The sequence below is a fragment of the Melanaphis sacchari genome, unplaced genomic scaffold (genome assembly GCF_002803265.2).
Source record: "Melanaphis sacchari strain LSU unplaced genomic scaffold, SCAv2.0 Contig75_pilon_pilon, whole genome shotgun sequence".
NCBI lineage: Eukaryota > Metazoa > Arthropoda > Insecta > Hemiptera > Aphididae > Melanaphis > Melanaphis sacchari.
Window position 1 is genome coordinate 465,010 of NW_020271537.1, and position 18,019 is coordinate 483,028.

General features: G+C 30.9%; 1 protein-coding gene across 3 annotated transcripts in view; it reads right to left on the bottom strand.

Annotated features, from left to right (window-relative positions):
- LOC112601157 (semaphorin-2A) overlaps window positions 1-18,019 on the bottom strand; it is a 207,036-nt gene that overhangs the window by 70,762 nt on the left and 118,255 nt on the right. For all 3 annotated transcript variants that reach the window (XM_025348613.1, XM_025348612.1, XM_025348611.1), the window contains one exon: window positions 9,256-9,343. In XM_025348613.1, coding sequence (XP_025204398.1) covers window positions 9,256-9,343 — 88 coding nt within the window. The remainder of the gene's footprint in view (window positions 1-9,255; window positions 9,344-18,019) is intronic.

Genomic DNA, 18,019 nt, shown 5'->3' on the forward strand with positions numbered 1-18,019 from the left:
AAACTTCATATTCAGTTACAACTATAGAAAAGGGTCGTCAACGTCAGTCAGTAAGGTAAAGTTGACGTAAGAACCAAGAAAAAAATAACGGACTCAATTACCCACAACATTTTTATGTTTCAAGTCTTAAATGATTTGTGAGGTTAAGAATTTTTTGACAAAATATATTTATGGTCAATTAAAATAAATAATCGCAATCATCTGTAAATCTTAATTGACGGAGTTTTTTTTTGTATTTTAATTGCACGATAACATTTTTAAGAAATTGTGAAGCCAAAAATCTCTTACCAAAGATTACAGAAAAAATTAGATTTAATACGTTCATTAATTTATTATTATATTTCTATCGTGGCATTAATGAAATATCTGCAACCATTTCGTTTTCCAAGTACGTTTTATTATTTCGTCATGGTCTAATTAGGCAGATTATATTGTTTTATTGAGGAGATACGTCTTCAAACTTAGTATTTAGCAAACTTATTATAATATAATTACATTTATGTAAGGATATAATATTAAATAATTGTACATATACATAATAATAAGAAAAACAAAAATCTTTGCATGATTTCCGCTCCAAATTAATTGTCGATCATCGTAAGCTGGTCGAATAGTTTCTTGAACAAGTATAGTTCTACAGAACACTTTTTATTAGTCATAGCTATAATTTGATAATTAATTTTAGTTAGAGAATAACTGTTGGGAAATAACATTATATTATAATATATCTACCGCTCGATACATTCATGGAAAGTTCTTATATACCGTTATTACTTTGTGTATTACTTTAGGTACTTGCGTGTACCGTTTATCGCAACATTATAAACTGCATTTTTCATTTTAAAATAATATCTCTTAATGTTTTAATTTCATAACTTTTAAAGACAGTATTGCCATCGACATTACAAAATAATTTATGACGCGTAAAAACTTAATCATTTATGGAGTTTGATTCTGTTAAAAATAAAGAACAATGCTACGTATTAATAATAACGCGCATTTTGTATGACGCACCATCTGTTTGAATCATACAAGAATGAAGTAAGAAATATCATTCCTGATGAAGTCGATTCGTAAAATTTAAATAATGATTAATTTTCACGTTGGATTTATTTTATTTTATAATTAATTTAATTAGTCAAACCATTTTAAGGTTAGTATAATAAAAAGTAAATATAAATCTTTATAAATATACACATTATTTTATAGTAGGTATAATAAAACTGCATTTTTTTCATTGTAGGCACTTGGATGTTATTGAATATAATATTATTATATTTTATCCGTATACTAAGTCCATTTATGGCCTAATTGATTTGTACAAATTGTTATTTTTTTCATTACAAAATACATATTTCTAAAAGGAACGCTGAGATAGGGCTACTAGTACTTAGGTTCCAATATTTACTCTATTAAAATATATATACGCATAAGTATGATATCCTAGTGGCGATGTTGACGATAATACTTGAAACGGTTTATCTTAACCACTCCGGCAGAATGAATACCCGATAAATTTGATTGGGTTCGTGTCTCATATGCAGTTCAATCGTTCGTATACGAGTAAACAAATAATAATAAAGATGAAAAAAAAACACAAACTCCGTCTGAGGTGCTCCCTTCGATCTCGTCGGGCGACGAATCGCAGATGATGTTTTCGACCGCGTCGGCATTCGTAAACTCGTCGACAGCGTTTTTCAATCCCGTCGAAGACACAGGCGTGTGTAATATAATCGAATCAACCGAATTCTCTTGCAGTAGTCTCATATTATACGAGCGCTGGACGTGTGCTCGGAATCGTTAAGGTTTTAAAAATCTCTCACCTCCTCCGGCCACGTACCGGACGTTGCCACGTACGTTGCGGAAAATCTACACGCCGTGCCGTTTTCTACCATCCTCTACTGAGAAAGAACGGTGGCGGTGTTAAACTCACCTCGTCATCTCTATTGCTGGCATCTACGCTGTACGCATTCCCCCCGTTAATCAATCCGATACTCTGTGTGTATATATATTTCTTTGGCGTATCGTACGTATACACAATACTGCGTTTTTGTCTCGAAAAAATTCCTACACGCCACCTCTGTATATTATCATTATATTACTACATATTCACGCGTGTATTAGCTAGTTTATCTTCCGCGGACACTGCCGGAAAAGTTTTCTATTATATTATTGTCACCGTTCGGGTGAATAGATACAAACAATTATGGTAATAATAATGATTTAAGTATGACATACGTGTTTATAGTTTTATACTATATACTATAGTCATTATAATAACATGATAACGCGTTCGAATTCAATAAATTTTCTGACTCTTTGTAAAAACTTGATAGGTGGACGGAGAACTTAAGACCAAGTTCTAGAGGACCCTTTTGTACGCTTCTTGTTTATATGTATATAAATACATAAACATGGTATATAATATTATGTGCAGTAGTATAGGACGCGGGGGGCACATTTTAATGTACACGGGAAATGTTGAGTTGGTAATTTTCTAAGTATATTAATATATTATTTGAGGACCCAGCGGGAAAGGATTAGTCGGACTAATGGACTTTTTGGCCTGTATCCCGACACGGCGCAGTGCTATTATATAATATAAGTACAAAGGCCCGGAGAAATAATGGTCAACACTAATATTGTAATGCTAATGAAATACTGTAGTAATGACCAGCCGTAAGTCGCCCGAAACACATCAACGAAACGGTTTTAAAACGAAAAAAATATATATGCTGTAGAAGCTAACGAGTATATATCGGTATCTCATCCGACGGAACTTCTAGGTAAATGAATCTTACAGCCATTATGCTGTAATTAAAGTTCACTTCAAGTCACGTTGATAAATTGACGATCAACGATCTGACGTAAGTACGATAACTATTGTAAACCGAATTTCTCCGACAGGCTCGTAAAATGTGTTGGGCGTGAGAAGCCACACGTCATTATGCGGTCGACACGATTTTGGAAGTGACACGCTGAAATATACATCAGATTATAACACCGCCGAAATAATGTCACCTACGAAACCTATGCAATGTCTCATAGTTGATAATAATTTACTTTGAATTTAATTAAACCTTTTAAAGTTGCATAAATGCTTTGCATTTCAAACAAACAATGAATATAGTTTTTGGTAACCCTATTTCGTGACACGATATCGCGTTAAAACTTTTGTGCCCGATAAGTCGTTAGGGTAAGGTACTTTAAGTTTTATTTATATAATATGTCGAATAATAAAATTTAACAAGTTTAAAAGAAAATAAATAATAATAGTTAATTAATACAAATGTTAACTTAATCTAATGATGATAATATTAAATATAAACCTAAAATATTTTGATTTGGATGTACTTATATTATATTATTATATTATTAAAAGTACCAATTTCATTAAAAACTGGATAACATAGTTTTCAATATAAAATTGTGATTGATTAATTATTATTGAATTATTCCAATTTATTAACTACAAATTGACCTGGTAGGCGTTTCGAGAATGATTCAGAAAATTGTTGACATCAATACTCAACGTACATGCCAAATTTTAATAAATACACGAGTTCATATAAAAATCCCATTGAAAAAAGTACTTTCAGTTTTTCTCGAAATTTTTTATTTTCCTGATAATTTTTCCAGTTCTTGTTTTTTTGTAAAAACTTTATCAGACTATTTCGAACATAAAAAAAAAAAAAATGAGCCAAATTGATCCATTCGTTTTAAATATATACGCTTACCGACATTTAATTTTCATGTATATATATTAATTTCATTACTATATTAATTATAGTAATTTATTATCAATGTACAATATTATATATAAATCGAATATTAATATTTAATATTTTTTTTTTAAATATAGACATTTTAATCCAAACTTCAAACATATAATTTATGTTTAATTATTAAAATGCTGAATTTTTAATCCTATTGATAATATATTTTGATATTTTATGAAATTTTTACAGGAGTACATATAATATAAGTCTAGTAATATCATAAAATATTGTTTATAATTTACAGTGAAGACCTAGGTCACGAAGTAACCACCCGCTGAGTGTAGAATAGACACTAATCTGTGACATGTACACACGTCTGTTACAATATTAACTGTCTATTATATGTTTCAATTTTCCGACAAATCTGTCAAAAGTACAAAAAAAAAAAAATAAAATAAAATAATAATACAATCGTTAAGTAACATAACAAAGTTATTTGGTTGGTACGTGATCAAAAGTTTGTTAGTCAATCATAAACAATAGTTGTAAAAGTAATTCAATAATTTCTCTTTGTGTATCAGGTTCTAATAAGGTTAGATTTAACTAAATATTTATATTATAAATTGTTGATTTATAATAAAAAAATGCATGCTTATTTTATTTTTAAGTCAGTAAAATTTAATATTTTTTTTTGTTGTTATACAAGAAACCATTTTGACAATTTGTTAAGTAATGAACAAAAATTCCTAACACATTTTAGGGATAGACTTTTTGAAATAATAACTTGAGGCCCATTAAATATTATTTAAGTGGAAAAAAATAGAAGAGATAAACATTTAGTTTCTTTTACTTTTTTTTGTTACGTCTTTCGATTAAACTTGCCGTTGTTTAAGTGAGACTTAGATATAGAATACGAAAAAAAACAAATATACCATTTTATATCCGAAACAATAGTGTTACATAAGAAAAAGTTGAAAAAAAAACTTTTCTGGTTATCTCTTCGTCCCCCTCCTCTTAACAGGATGCGTTGTGGCTCTTGCTCCCCATTCACTGGTACACTGGTCTAGAAATTCAGATTGATCCAAAAAAGGGTCGACCAAGTGTATTTCCGAAGAGTCAACTGTACATAAGAGCAAGGAGAATGTACAATAATAAATCTGTAGCGGTCAACGGGAACCGGACCTTCCGTTTCCGGTGTGACCAAAACTCGGGAAAGAGGACAAGGAGACGAAAGTATTAAAAAAAAATATATATATAATAAAATAAAGTTTTTAACGCAAGAACTTTTATCGCAAATGGCGTTTATTTTACGACCCACAGACTTATCGTGCGCGTGAATAGGGAACCCAAACATCCATCGTTCCGTCCTTTTAAAGCGTTTTCTATGCCACAGGAAATCCGGATTGACTGATTTTTGGCATTAAACCAAATGCTCGGTGTGACTCATTCTTTCCAATTTTAATAAGTTCAGAAAAAGTTTTTTGTTTTTTCGGTCAGTTTGTCGTCGATTACAGTCATTTATCAATTAACATAAAACCTCACTATGATAAAGTTTAATATTATATTATTATTTAATCAGGTTTTTTTTTAACTACGATAATATTTATGCATACCATAAAAGTTAGACGATTAATATGATGCAATTAGAACAATTTTTAATTTTCTTTTTAGTTTAATATTGTCAAATTAATTTGGTTAAATAATAATATAAATATATTTATTTAATTATCTCAAAATTATCTCATTTACGGATTAAATATAACGTAATTAACCCGATATTTCAGTATTTTACTGGTCACATGATGATATTTAATATCCTAAGCTCCAAGAGAATAAGAACACTTTTAGCGTAAGCACTGAGCTCAGGGGGCAGCAACCCGACCGTGTCTGTCAAAATCTGTCAGATCGTAATGTGCAGTTTCCCAGGCTAAAGGAACGGCCAGTTTATGCAATACTTTGTCAAGCTCGTGTATTATCTTAATCGCATGAAATTGAGCCAACTGGAAGGAAACCCGGAGAGAAAACGGAGAAAATACCCCTTTTTTGGAAGAGCGGTATGGGCGTAAAACAAAGAGCACAGTGGAAATAAACTAAGCTATAAAAACCTCGATGTGTTTACTTGAATGGCCGTTAATATTATCTCAAATGCCACTAAAATTCTCAAAGTCGTAACATTAAAAATAAGAACAACAAACAAATAACTATCTACTTTATGGTCCATATAAAATAATAATAAGGTTCTAAATTCATGCAATTTTTCTGACAGTATTATGTAATATGTTTCCTTATTGTGTATAGTTCACAAAATATTAATAGAACCGATAGCGTGAAATTAATTATTATTGGACATTTTTATGCGTCAATAATTTAAATCTATCAAATTTAATTGTTACAATTTAAACGATGTCTATTAAGACTTAATATAATATGGGATATTAATTTATTGCTTCTTATCTAATAATCATGTTTGGTATTGACTTTTAAATTGGAATTATTTATACCATCGTAGAAAGCGAGCGTGCTTTCATAAATTCAAGTGTCAATTAATGTTATGTAAACACTGTTTACTTATCATTTGCACAAAAACTAAGTCACGCGATCACAAATTAAGGATAAATATCAAGGAGGCTATTGAGATCTAAACGGGCAAATAGAGATAAAGTATTGACTCGCTTTCACATAACCACAGTTTGAGGATGAAATAAAAAAGAATAACCGATTTGTGAGTATAAAAAAATATATTTATCTACAACGATAAAATATTTTATACCTGTGGTTTTAAGGAAATTCATTAGCATACGTATGTATTATTATTATAACATTATAATAATATCTGATTTGTTGGCGTTGTACTCTGGATGGCAAAGCATTAATATTGGAGAAATCGTGTTACGACCACATTATCATAATGTTAAATTTCGCCCAATGTATTCTCATTATCCCCTAAACATATATGATACATATATAACCCATTTAAAATTAATGAACGTTCGGTGATATTTTTAACTACAAACTACATTCTCGTTTAAAATATTGCGTTATAATGAAATGTCTAATGGAGGTAATAAGTTTTTGGCCTAAAGATAAAACATAGTACCTAATCATTCTGCAACATAGTTCAACTATCTATATACCTTTATTTAGAGTACGGTAAAATATTATAGTAAAAAGAATTATTTTGTTATTACACGGGTATACAGTATAAGTGATGTAGGAAGTTTGTGTACATTTTCTTGCAAGGTAAATCGTTTGAATGGTTGGCATAAGCGATTTTTTTTCTTTTTAAATTTTATCGAGGTTGACTCTTTTTTTATTTGATCACGAAACGCTATCGGTGCCACATATTATAAATTTAAGGATGACGACGTTATTATTATTATTTTTTTTTTATGTTTATAAAAATGGACTATATAGCACGAAGGATAATGCGTATAGAAATATAATACACTATACATATTATATACATACGCCTTCGGTAGATTACCACCGCCGTCACCTTCACTAGACTGCTGCTGCTGCTGCTGTTACTAATACTACTTATGCGTGTAATAGCGACTTATTTCATCGACATAAATAATTATTAAAAAACGTTCTCTGCATATAATATAATATGCGCCTATATAATATACACGCGCGGGCAGATCGATTTTCTTCAGTAATGAGATGCTTTGTAGGGGTTTTCTTTATCGCACCGCCGTATATATGAACCACGATAGGGTGCACGATGAGCTGTGTCGTATATATTGTTAAAAACACTAATGGTAAATTTAGACTTTGGTGACCTTTTCGTGTTGAAATTTTTATTGCACGTTCAAAAAAAAAAAAAAAAATAATGAAAGAAATTAACAAAACAAAAAAACGGATTGGTGAGGTAAAATATACGATAAACGACCAACGTTTATTTCGTTTCTTCTCTTTCCGCGTCATCACCGGTGACCGGTTCCCCGGATAAAAGGGGATTTTCGACGGTAGTCTCCAACCCACAAAAAGGAAACGCGAAATTATTATCGAAACGGAAACTGCGTGGCGCGTGCTAGGAAACCAATGACCCTGAGGTATAATCCTGCGTGCACACGCATACACACACGTTCACAAACATATAATAATATATTATATAATATTATACACAGCGACAAACGGTGGAGGCGGCGGTGGCGGGTAGCAAAGTCGTAACAGATGTCCTACTCCCCTCCATTGGTCCGCCATGCAGCCTCCGTCAACTACGACGTCGCAGCACACCGGGAATAATATTTCAGTTTCCTGCGGTAACGTCACGTATCGTTAAGCAAACGCATGAGACTGCAGCGTTCGTATCCGTGCGATCCAATAGGGAATTCAGATTATTGAAATTTTCGCTTTAGACAATAAAGAAAAAAATGAAAGACAAGAACAAACACAAACGGACGCATAAAATGGATTTTTCTAAAATTACATTCAGCTGTTTGAATTGGGATGGGCGGAGGTGATGAAGATGATCATCACATTCTCATCGTGTATATTTACGATGGTGATAATAATAATAATAATAATAATAACAATTTATTATGATATTATACATAGTTAAACTAAGATAAAACCAAAATCATAAAAAAATCAAACCCGATCTGCATATCGTTCTATTAAATAATCGAATTGTATACGGAAACGACTAACAAAAACCGTACCTATTGCGTATTATTCGCAGACGGCAATAATCGTTCAACATGAAACGGATTTTAAAAACGTTAAATAGGTGTAATGAATTACTACCGTGTTCTATTCATTCATGAATAACCTATGTTTGAAAAACAGAAAAACGAAGGCGTAACTGTAATTAATCATATTGGTGGTGCGAAATGCATAGGTACACGTACTATTATTGTTATACGCATATTATTATATGATTATTAATTTATATCATTTTATGAGGTGCGGCATGATACGTTCATGGCGTCATCGTGCGAAAAAAAATGAAAAAAAAATTAATAAATCAAACCAAATATTTTATTCATAGCGTGTAGTGCAATTTTCAAAGAAAATAAATGTTAAAAACGAGAATTAATGTGGTAACAAAAACAAAAAAAAAATGTATTTTATTCGATGGTGTAGCGCACGAATTTTTATTATACACGTCGACAACACTTTAGAGTAATATAAAATTATGTGCGAGGTGTATGTGTGACTTTTACTAGTATTTAAGCAATATATAATAATATAACATAGTAATTGTGTTTTTGTGACGCGGCCATAAAGCTTATAAATACAAACGGGAAACTCAACAATGTAATGTACTTAACCTTACTTTTGACCTTATGGTTTTGTGTTTAAAAATTAAAAAATACGTCTCATTAAGTATTATTTAATATTCTGGACCTGTTGAGCGGCATTTCATAAGGTAAAAATTATATATCTCTACGATGCTGAGTCTTGTATACACTTTACACTATGTACAGTACATATATACCTGTCACTTGAAAAAAATGGCCGGTCAATGGTGTTTGGGGGGGGGGGGCGAAAAATAGGAGCAGCGTGTGTGAGAATGACAAATGAAACTTACATGGCACCGACGTATAATGTGTCACGATTTTCATCCAAGTGAAAAGTCCTGTAGTACATTCGGCCGCAGGATAACTCTCGCACGTGATCTGTAACAGACAAACAAACGACCGTAAATTTATGCCCACACTGATGAGGAGATTAAGGCACGTTCTTCTCCGAGGTGGCCCGTGAGATATATATATATATATATATATACATATAGGTAGGTACAACAATACAATTACATTAGGCACCTATTACATTTCTAAATGTTAATCAACCGTCGTATAGTGTTAAACCGAAATAATTTATCATGTTATGCAAATTGTAGATCAATGTTAGTTTTTATTTATTTATCTTTCAACTGTTTTATTAGAGAATACATATCAAAAAAAATATTTTACACAAAGAAATATTTGTTTCGTTAAATTCGAGAACCATTATAACAGAATGCGTTTATATACCGTTATCCACTATGGGCTGAACTAATTTATTGATTTAAAAACTAAAAACTATTAGTGTCAGAGATCTTAACATGTCTTAATATTTCTGAATAATATAAATAATTCTATCTATAATTAATAATGTAGTATAACATGTGAAAATAATTGTGTTCAATTGTTACACAATACTGACTTAGTTTCTGCGTTTTCAAATTTATTCATGTTTAAATTCATATTGTTGTTCTTACGAAAACTGTTATCAACAAAAATGTTCATTAATTTGCATCTTTCAAAACTTTTTCTTAGTGCGTATTGTAGTTTTTCGGTGTACAAAATCATTGTACAATCGAGAAAAACAATCGTATCGAAATAGGATACGGAAGATTTCACGTAAATGATGCAAACAGAAACAACGCTGCGTGCTTATTGTATGAAACGTACGTTTTTAAAAGGTTATGGCTTACATTTCTATAAACCAACGAGGCCTGAGAGATTTTTTGTTTGTTTTCGCAGGTTACATGCTGTAAGTTATTAGCGGCTGCATGTTTAGACCTTAGCCGGAAACAAACTTTGATCGTACGAAGCGCAACGGTCCGAACTCGAACGATAAAAACTTGTTCCCACTAGAAAGTTTAAAATTTACTGTACCATACACACATACACACACACACACACACACACACACATACGCGCGCGCAAATGCTCACTACATGTAGTGTTACGGCATCGTGCCTGTAATGATCATTAGTTTAAATAAACTAGATAAAATTGTTTCATCGGACAAGATTAGATAGAACAAAAAGCATTAAACGCACATATGCACGAATTTTTACGGTTTAAATTGGTTTCGTCAATTAATTTATGATTGAGAAGGTTTCCAAAAAGTTCTCCCTTTCTCGGGTTAAATTAGTGCCGAACACATCTGAATATATTAAAGAAGGACGGCTGTGCGGAGGGTACGTAACGGTCCCCGGGGCGCAGTAACGCCTTCAATTATTATTATTATATGTGCACGGGCTAACTCCCTACTGCCTGACTCCGGCGCAAGACGTCCCAAACGTATGTAGCGAAAATACAAAGAAAAAAATACAAACCAAAACGATTTATCATACACGAGTGTGCACCTCGTTATTATTACAGTGTGCTTGGCAACACCCGGTAATATCGAGAGGGTAATCATATATTTCCAGTACGGTTTTAGCCGTCTGTTTAAGCGGTATATTTTATTTTCAATTTCGTCGAGTATTGAAGAAGTTTTATGACTCGTCTGGGCGTATAGTATACAAAAACAACAGAAGAATATATCGTTTATGATATACATACAGTTCAACTTAAACAAATTACGGGTAGAAAATATTATTCACGAAATGGTACACGGTCGGGTAGAGAGAGGCCACCATAATTATTATACAAATGTTTCACGGCGATTAAAATGCCGTTAGAAGATATTTTAGTATCGAAATAATACTGCGCTATAGGTGTAAAGTTTAAACTACTAGCACGTCATACAAATTATAAGTGATAAAGATAAAAACGATTTTATTTTGCAAACGCCATATTATTATTGTGCGAAAAACACAGTTTATTAATTTATCAGAAAAATCTAGGCAGCTATAGAAACACTATGTGGTAACTCATGTCATACTATATTCAAAAGTCGTATCAAATATTGTTGTTCTTTAGAATATTATATTAAACGATTATTTTAGTTTTAAATTTAGATAGTTGTTTTAGAAGAATATTGTACATTACAAAAATAAGAGCCATTATATGCACATATAAAAATACAACAGACTAAAAGAAATATAATATCCAAAGAGGACAACATTTAATGTCGCTGCTGAAATAAAAAAATATCACATAAATACCCAATATTATAATTTTCTACGATGACAATGCATTGTACCAGATGTCGTTGGTTGCTACAATCATGTAATACAAGTGTAAAGAAATTGAATATGTTTAATGAACACGTTATGCAGTAGTAGTCTCAAGCAAATCCAACAGTGTTTACTAGACACTTGAGTACATAAATTAAGTAATTATATATTAATTAAAGAAAATGCGTAGTGTATTTTAAAATCAGTCTTGTAAAATGTGCATTTATATTCTTAAATAATTCTCTTGAAAAATGATTTTGCTCTAAAAGCTGTTAGTTAAACTTTCCGAACAAAAATCCATCAAATTCTATACATCAGAAACATTTCTAATTACACGGTTGGAAACGACTAAGTTTCGTTCTTCGTTTGTACATCACTCACATCAAACGCAAATTAAAAATGTAAATAGTTAAGCAACTAAAGTAGATGGACGTTGAATGGTTATAAAAAAAAAAAAACAACAACAACAACAAAATCAAAGATAAATAAACATCAAGACGTATTCACAACATTCTCTTGGAACAAAAATATTTTCGATTATAGTTCAAGTAATGCGTAACGCATTATAACAATATCACGACTTATGATTTGCGCACAGTCCTCATTTCTAAAATTACTCTTTAAGTAAATATAATTGTCGTAAATCAGTATAATATTGTAATTTATAGGGCATCTATTTATCGTGCATAAATCATAAACAATTTATTCACTATGATTCAATAATTAAATACAACAGTTTTATCCGATTCAACAGATGATTTTTTGATACATTACAATATTATCGACGTAGTACTCTCTTCTCTCACACAACTTATATATAATATTACACAGAAATTTCCGTAAGACCCATTCGTGCCGTAAAGTCATTCACAATAGGGATTTTGACAAAATGTGTCGAGGGAGCTCAATATTTTGCACGTCATCTTATTTACATCCTTGAAAGTTTTCTTCTTTACGTATACTCCGATAGCTCTGCAACCCACCGAGTAAACTCCGGAAGGAAGAGGTAAGGAATAGAAATAATGCTTTATTGAATGTTGTTTTTTATTTATTTTTCCTCCGCGGACATTTTTTTCTTTTTATATTCCGTATTCCCACTCTCTCATCACCCAAATGTCAATGTTTTAAGATATTGAATCAGAGAAGTGTATGTGTGCGTGCACATGCCTATACAACGTGAGCCAATTTCTAAGGCCAGAGGTGGTCTTTGCGGGAAAACGAACAAATGGTAAATGCTCTTTCACATTTTTATTTTTTATTTTGTTACCCCAATCACTGATGATGAACTTCTTTTTACGTGCGTTTTCGCTGTGACCAACGCGTTAAACATTTTCGGAAAATCATTCGATTCAATCAAGTAATAGCCGATGTGGTTCGAAAATTGAATAACACGTCAGGAAATATGAGTATGAACGAAGGTAGTTCTAACCAATCAATACTTTTTGTGCATGCCGTTCGGTTACGTTATCTTTTGTAACTGAATAAAAATACTGGGTTTAAAACCTAAACCCGGGGGAGGTTGATCTTTGACGACATCAATCGTTACAACGTCAAAAATTTTATGAAAGGGGATGAGAAAAAGTAGAAGCGAATAAAAGTTTTTGAAAGACGTGACTTATGCTGAGGTATTTTAAAATGACAAAATCCACATGTCCGTACAATTCGATAAAACTTTATAATAAATAATTTTAAAGAAGTTACTTAATTCGTGTGAACTCTGTGATTTATTTACAGAATTGAATCAACGGCTAGAATTAAGTAAAAAAAAAAAAACTTCAAAAAAACTTCATAACTGCAAAATGTATGTTAAATTCTATCATGAAATACATAATTAAATTAATATTCAATTTAGATTTAAAACACGTTTAAGAATTAGCACATTTCATAAGCATACAAACTGTTTGGATTAAATCGTGTTAAAAGTTCTTAACTTCATAAAACTGAGTTGAAGTACTCATCACCTTTATTTTATGTGACTTTAAGTGAGGTGTGAGATTTTCAAAGGAAAGAAGTAAACATTTATACTTCAAAACCAGACTTAAAAATGTTTTTTTTTTTTTTTTTTGTTTTATGTACACCTATTTTTATAGTTAAATATTTTCAGACCGTTAATTAGCCCGAGATTTTCTAATTCATTATGATATAATTCAGTCAAAAACTCATACAATACAGCTTTTGTTGTTGTACTCGGCCAGTGACGTATAAAACTAGTATAGTAAAAAAAAAAAAAAACTGAATTTTGTTTTTAATAAAAAAAATTTTAAGTTAAAACGTCAACATCACCGGTTTTTTACGGCTTTGTGAATCCATTTTCTAAAGGCAGCTGAACTTTTTCCCCAGCATATCTGACAACCACAGCCGTCATGAATGCATTTTTTTTTTGTTCATATTAATAAGATACACTGTCATCGTGAGTACATTTAAATACAATACATATAAACTTATTACCATTGTAGTATTTTTATCATTAGTTTTAATTTTATTATATTTGTTATTCTTCATAGAAATCAAATTTAAAGTAGGTACACAATTATTAGCTTATAATATGATACATATAACAATCTTTTAACAATTAGTATCTGAGAATACTATTACAATGATCATATATTTATTTATTATAATAAAGAAAAAAAATAATTTATAATATTATAGTTACATAATACTTGTATACCCATCGAAAAAAAATTAACGAGATATTAAATTAATAAACTGTGTCTTATCATAATCTTAAATTCAATTTTTAGTTGCATAAATTTTAAGCGAAAATGCATGCAACGTAAAATATGTATATTATAAAAAATTAACAATTAAAAACGAATTTCGTAGGATTATTTGTTGTTATCGTTATTCCCGCTAAGTCGTCATGATTTATGCTCTTCGTTGAACCGATGAAATAGTATTTGAATCAGATTCTCTCGAGATAAGAATATAATATGTAGATGTCTACCTCAAAACCGATTCACATTAGTATGTGAAGGCATATTTATTTATTTATTTTTTTTTTTTTTACACGCGCTTGCCATAAAATAAAATAAAGTAGATTTGACACATTCCAACACTATACGCATTTTTATTTGTTTACAAAATTCGACTTGCGTTTCGATTGTATTGCAGAAAAAATTAATACATATGTAGAGTAGTTAAATATAAATTGAGATAAATTTACGGAACGTCTACAGGTGCTCTTGGTTTCTAATGAGCTCGGAAAACACAAAAGCCTCTGTGCGTCTACGTAGTGGAGGTACGGTTGTTTATCGAGGGTACTCCGGTAAGACATAAATCTTTATTTACGACCAACACTCCTACCCAGGAGCACTACCACGGACTTTGGATCTACCTCGGTTATTCATAACCCCTTTTGCGTGTCTCCGCGTTAAAAATAAAAATAAATAAACCAAGCCTATTTTCATTTAGTGAAATTACAATTTAATACAAGAGATACTGAAAATTCACCCAACTATGCCAACTGCGGAACGCAATAAAGGCTGTGCACGAACTGGAAAAATGCTCACTTGTACATCCGGTCCGATTAAAACCCCCCTTTCAACCTCCTTAGATGCCATTACGCTTCAAAGGTCGCACAATTTTCTTATATGTACGAATAGGACTTTGGGATAGTTATATATTGATAATATTTCATATTTATTCTTTGAAACAATCGCCCGTTAAGAGTCGTTGACAAACAAAACGAAACTAATATTAGAAAAAAATGCAGTTCAAAAATCTACACACGAATATGAATTCAAAGTGTAAAAGCAAATTTAAATATTTTTTATATCAGTATTAATACGCATAAAAATATGGGCAGAATAAATGAAAAAAAAAAACTAAGAAAGTTAGTCTGCTATATATAATATGAGTTTTCGAGTGTACTTCGCAAAAATTATAGATAAATGTAATAAATATGTTAAATTTAAATTCATTGATCGGTCATTGTGCCCGAAAAACCATCCTGAACGATATCAATTTGTCTGACTCTACATATAACGGTGTAATATACTATCGTTAATTTATTTTACTATAGTAATTTAATTTTTAATTATTAATACAGTATGTTAAAATACCTGTATTTTTTTTTATTATTATTATTTGTAGTATAAAAACTTACAAGAAACCTTATATTAAATTTTCAAGATTTTTAGTTTAAATATTTAACAATATAAATCTAACGAAAATTAAAACAAAGTCGACAGTTTTAAGCATACAAGAAAATAGCTCAAAAAGAGTAAAGATATTTTGAAATTTATATCAAGTCTAAAAGATTATTATAATATAAATATTTGATAAACATTTTAAGTATCTACAGTATTCAATTTATGAATCACAGCAAAATAACAAGATCGATTTACTCAAAAACAGATATTGTGTAAATGTTTCATTTTTTTTTTTCAATTACTATGATAAAAACTTTGATTTATTTTTATTTTTGGCACCTAAAAGTATAAACAAGATCGAATTTACAACACAAAATCACCCTTAAAGTTAAAGATGATTTTTGTAGCTCCAAATGTTTATGACAAACAAAAAAACATACACATATTATTTTATAACCACAAACTTCACGACTCCGCTCAAAATCTAAAAAAGTCAAAATTGAAAATAAAATGAAAAGTTATTTTATAAAATGTTGGATATTACTATAGGTACACGCAAATAATGTTCTTGCATTTTTATAGATGTATGTCTTTGTTTCTTAATAAAATAAAAACGTAGATAATCATAAATATTGGTTCATGGTACAATAAAACGAAACAAATATCATTCGATTTACAGAATTTTAAGCGATATTGGATATTTATACGGTTTTATTCTGAATTTCCTAAGTAAACAAGTTGTGTAGTAATATATTAATAAATATAACAAAAAATCGTGTCATAAATACTTTTTATGCATTTTAATAAATAAATACGTTAGGTAAGTATTAATGTACATACAATTATCCATTTTATTATGCTAGAAAAACATTAAGACGAATCAAATTAATAATAACGTTTGAACAATATCAAAGTTGATATTTCATTGTATCTGTAGGAATGTCGGTTTCAAAACAATACAAAAGCGTAGAAATGTCCACTCGAACCGAAATTTGTTCATTTCAATTTCATGATAAGAAATTGTAATCATTTTTGAAATGTATACGAATATTAATTTAATTAAAACACAATTATTATTACATTTTTCAAGAAGCGAACTAAAATTATCTGTCTCATACACAAGGATTCAAGAATCGTGTATAAAAAGTTTCGTTATTTCACACCATTCGACATATTACGGTACAAAAATGCATGATGCATTCATTCCGAGTGAGTGATGACAGTAAAACAACGCACGCGCATATTGATGGGGTATAGTAGTAAAGACGCTTTCACACATAGTTCACGAAGGTTTGTATTAATTCCGGTACGAATTTTTGGGTCTTAACGAGGCACGTTAATTCGCTGAAACACGTGTATGTTGGAGTACACCTCCTCCTTATCCCCTTCTATCTTTCTGAACGATTTAATCACGCAATATCGGTTTAGGAATTTCTGTGTAGTTTACACTCGTACAGAGGCGTCTACAACGAGCCGTATTTATGAATAAAATGATACACTAGATAGGCAGTCCATGGGTGGAGCGCAGCAGACCACTGAGGTAGAGCAGTAGTATAATATATACACGTATAAAGTTTAACAAAATTGCAGACATCAAAGGGGGAATGTAGCTTGATAGTTGTGGGTATGTGTGTGTGTGTGTATGAGAGAAAGAGAGAGAGAGAGAGAGAAAGAGGGATGGATAAAGCGGCATGAAAAGAGAAACGAAGAAAAAAAAACATAAGACTTGATGGTTTTTATATTATATTTTCAGCAAGCCACTCACGTCCGTTCACGTCCAAGTTTAATTGTTTTTGATACATATTATATATATATATATATATATATATATATATATATATATATATAGAGAGAGAGAGAGAGAGAAAGAGAGAGAGAGAATAATATTTGGGTTAGATATCGGCTTGTCTTTTTCTCCATCTCTCTCAGTCACACCATCAGCTCTTCGCCCCGGACATATCATATGGTCCGTTGTCGTTGTCATCATGCGCGCAGTGTTGTAATCGTTTACCCGAAATTGAAGAAACGGACCGTATACAGAATTCTTGATTGATTCTATTTTCGGTCTGCCTGAATACTTTTTTCGAAATGTCACATGTCATCGACTGCGCGCGTGTGACTACGAAGGAAATAATTCACAAAAACAAATTATTATGTAATTTGTTATATAGACCAACACGCGTCCTGCATCGTGCGCACAACAACTGTAGTTTACCTGCACTACGGGATTATGATAGCGCACTGGAATGGAATTATAGTTATAATGTTTTGAATTAATTGATGATAATAATACCCCGACGAAAGACGAAAGTGTTTCACAAACTTCAAGCGACTTACAATATTGCCACGAGCACGTTTTGAGCGAA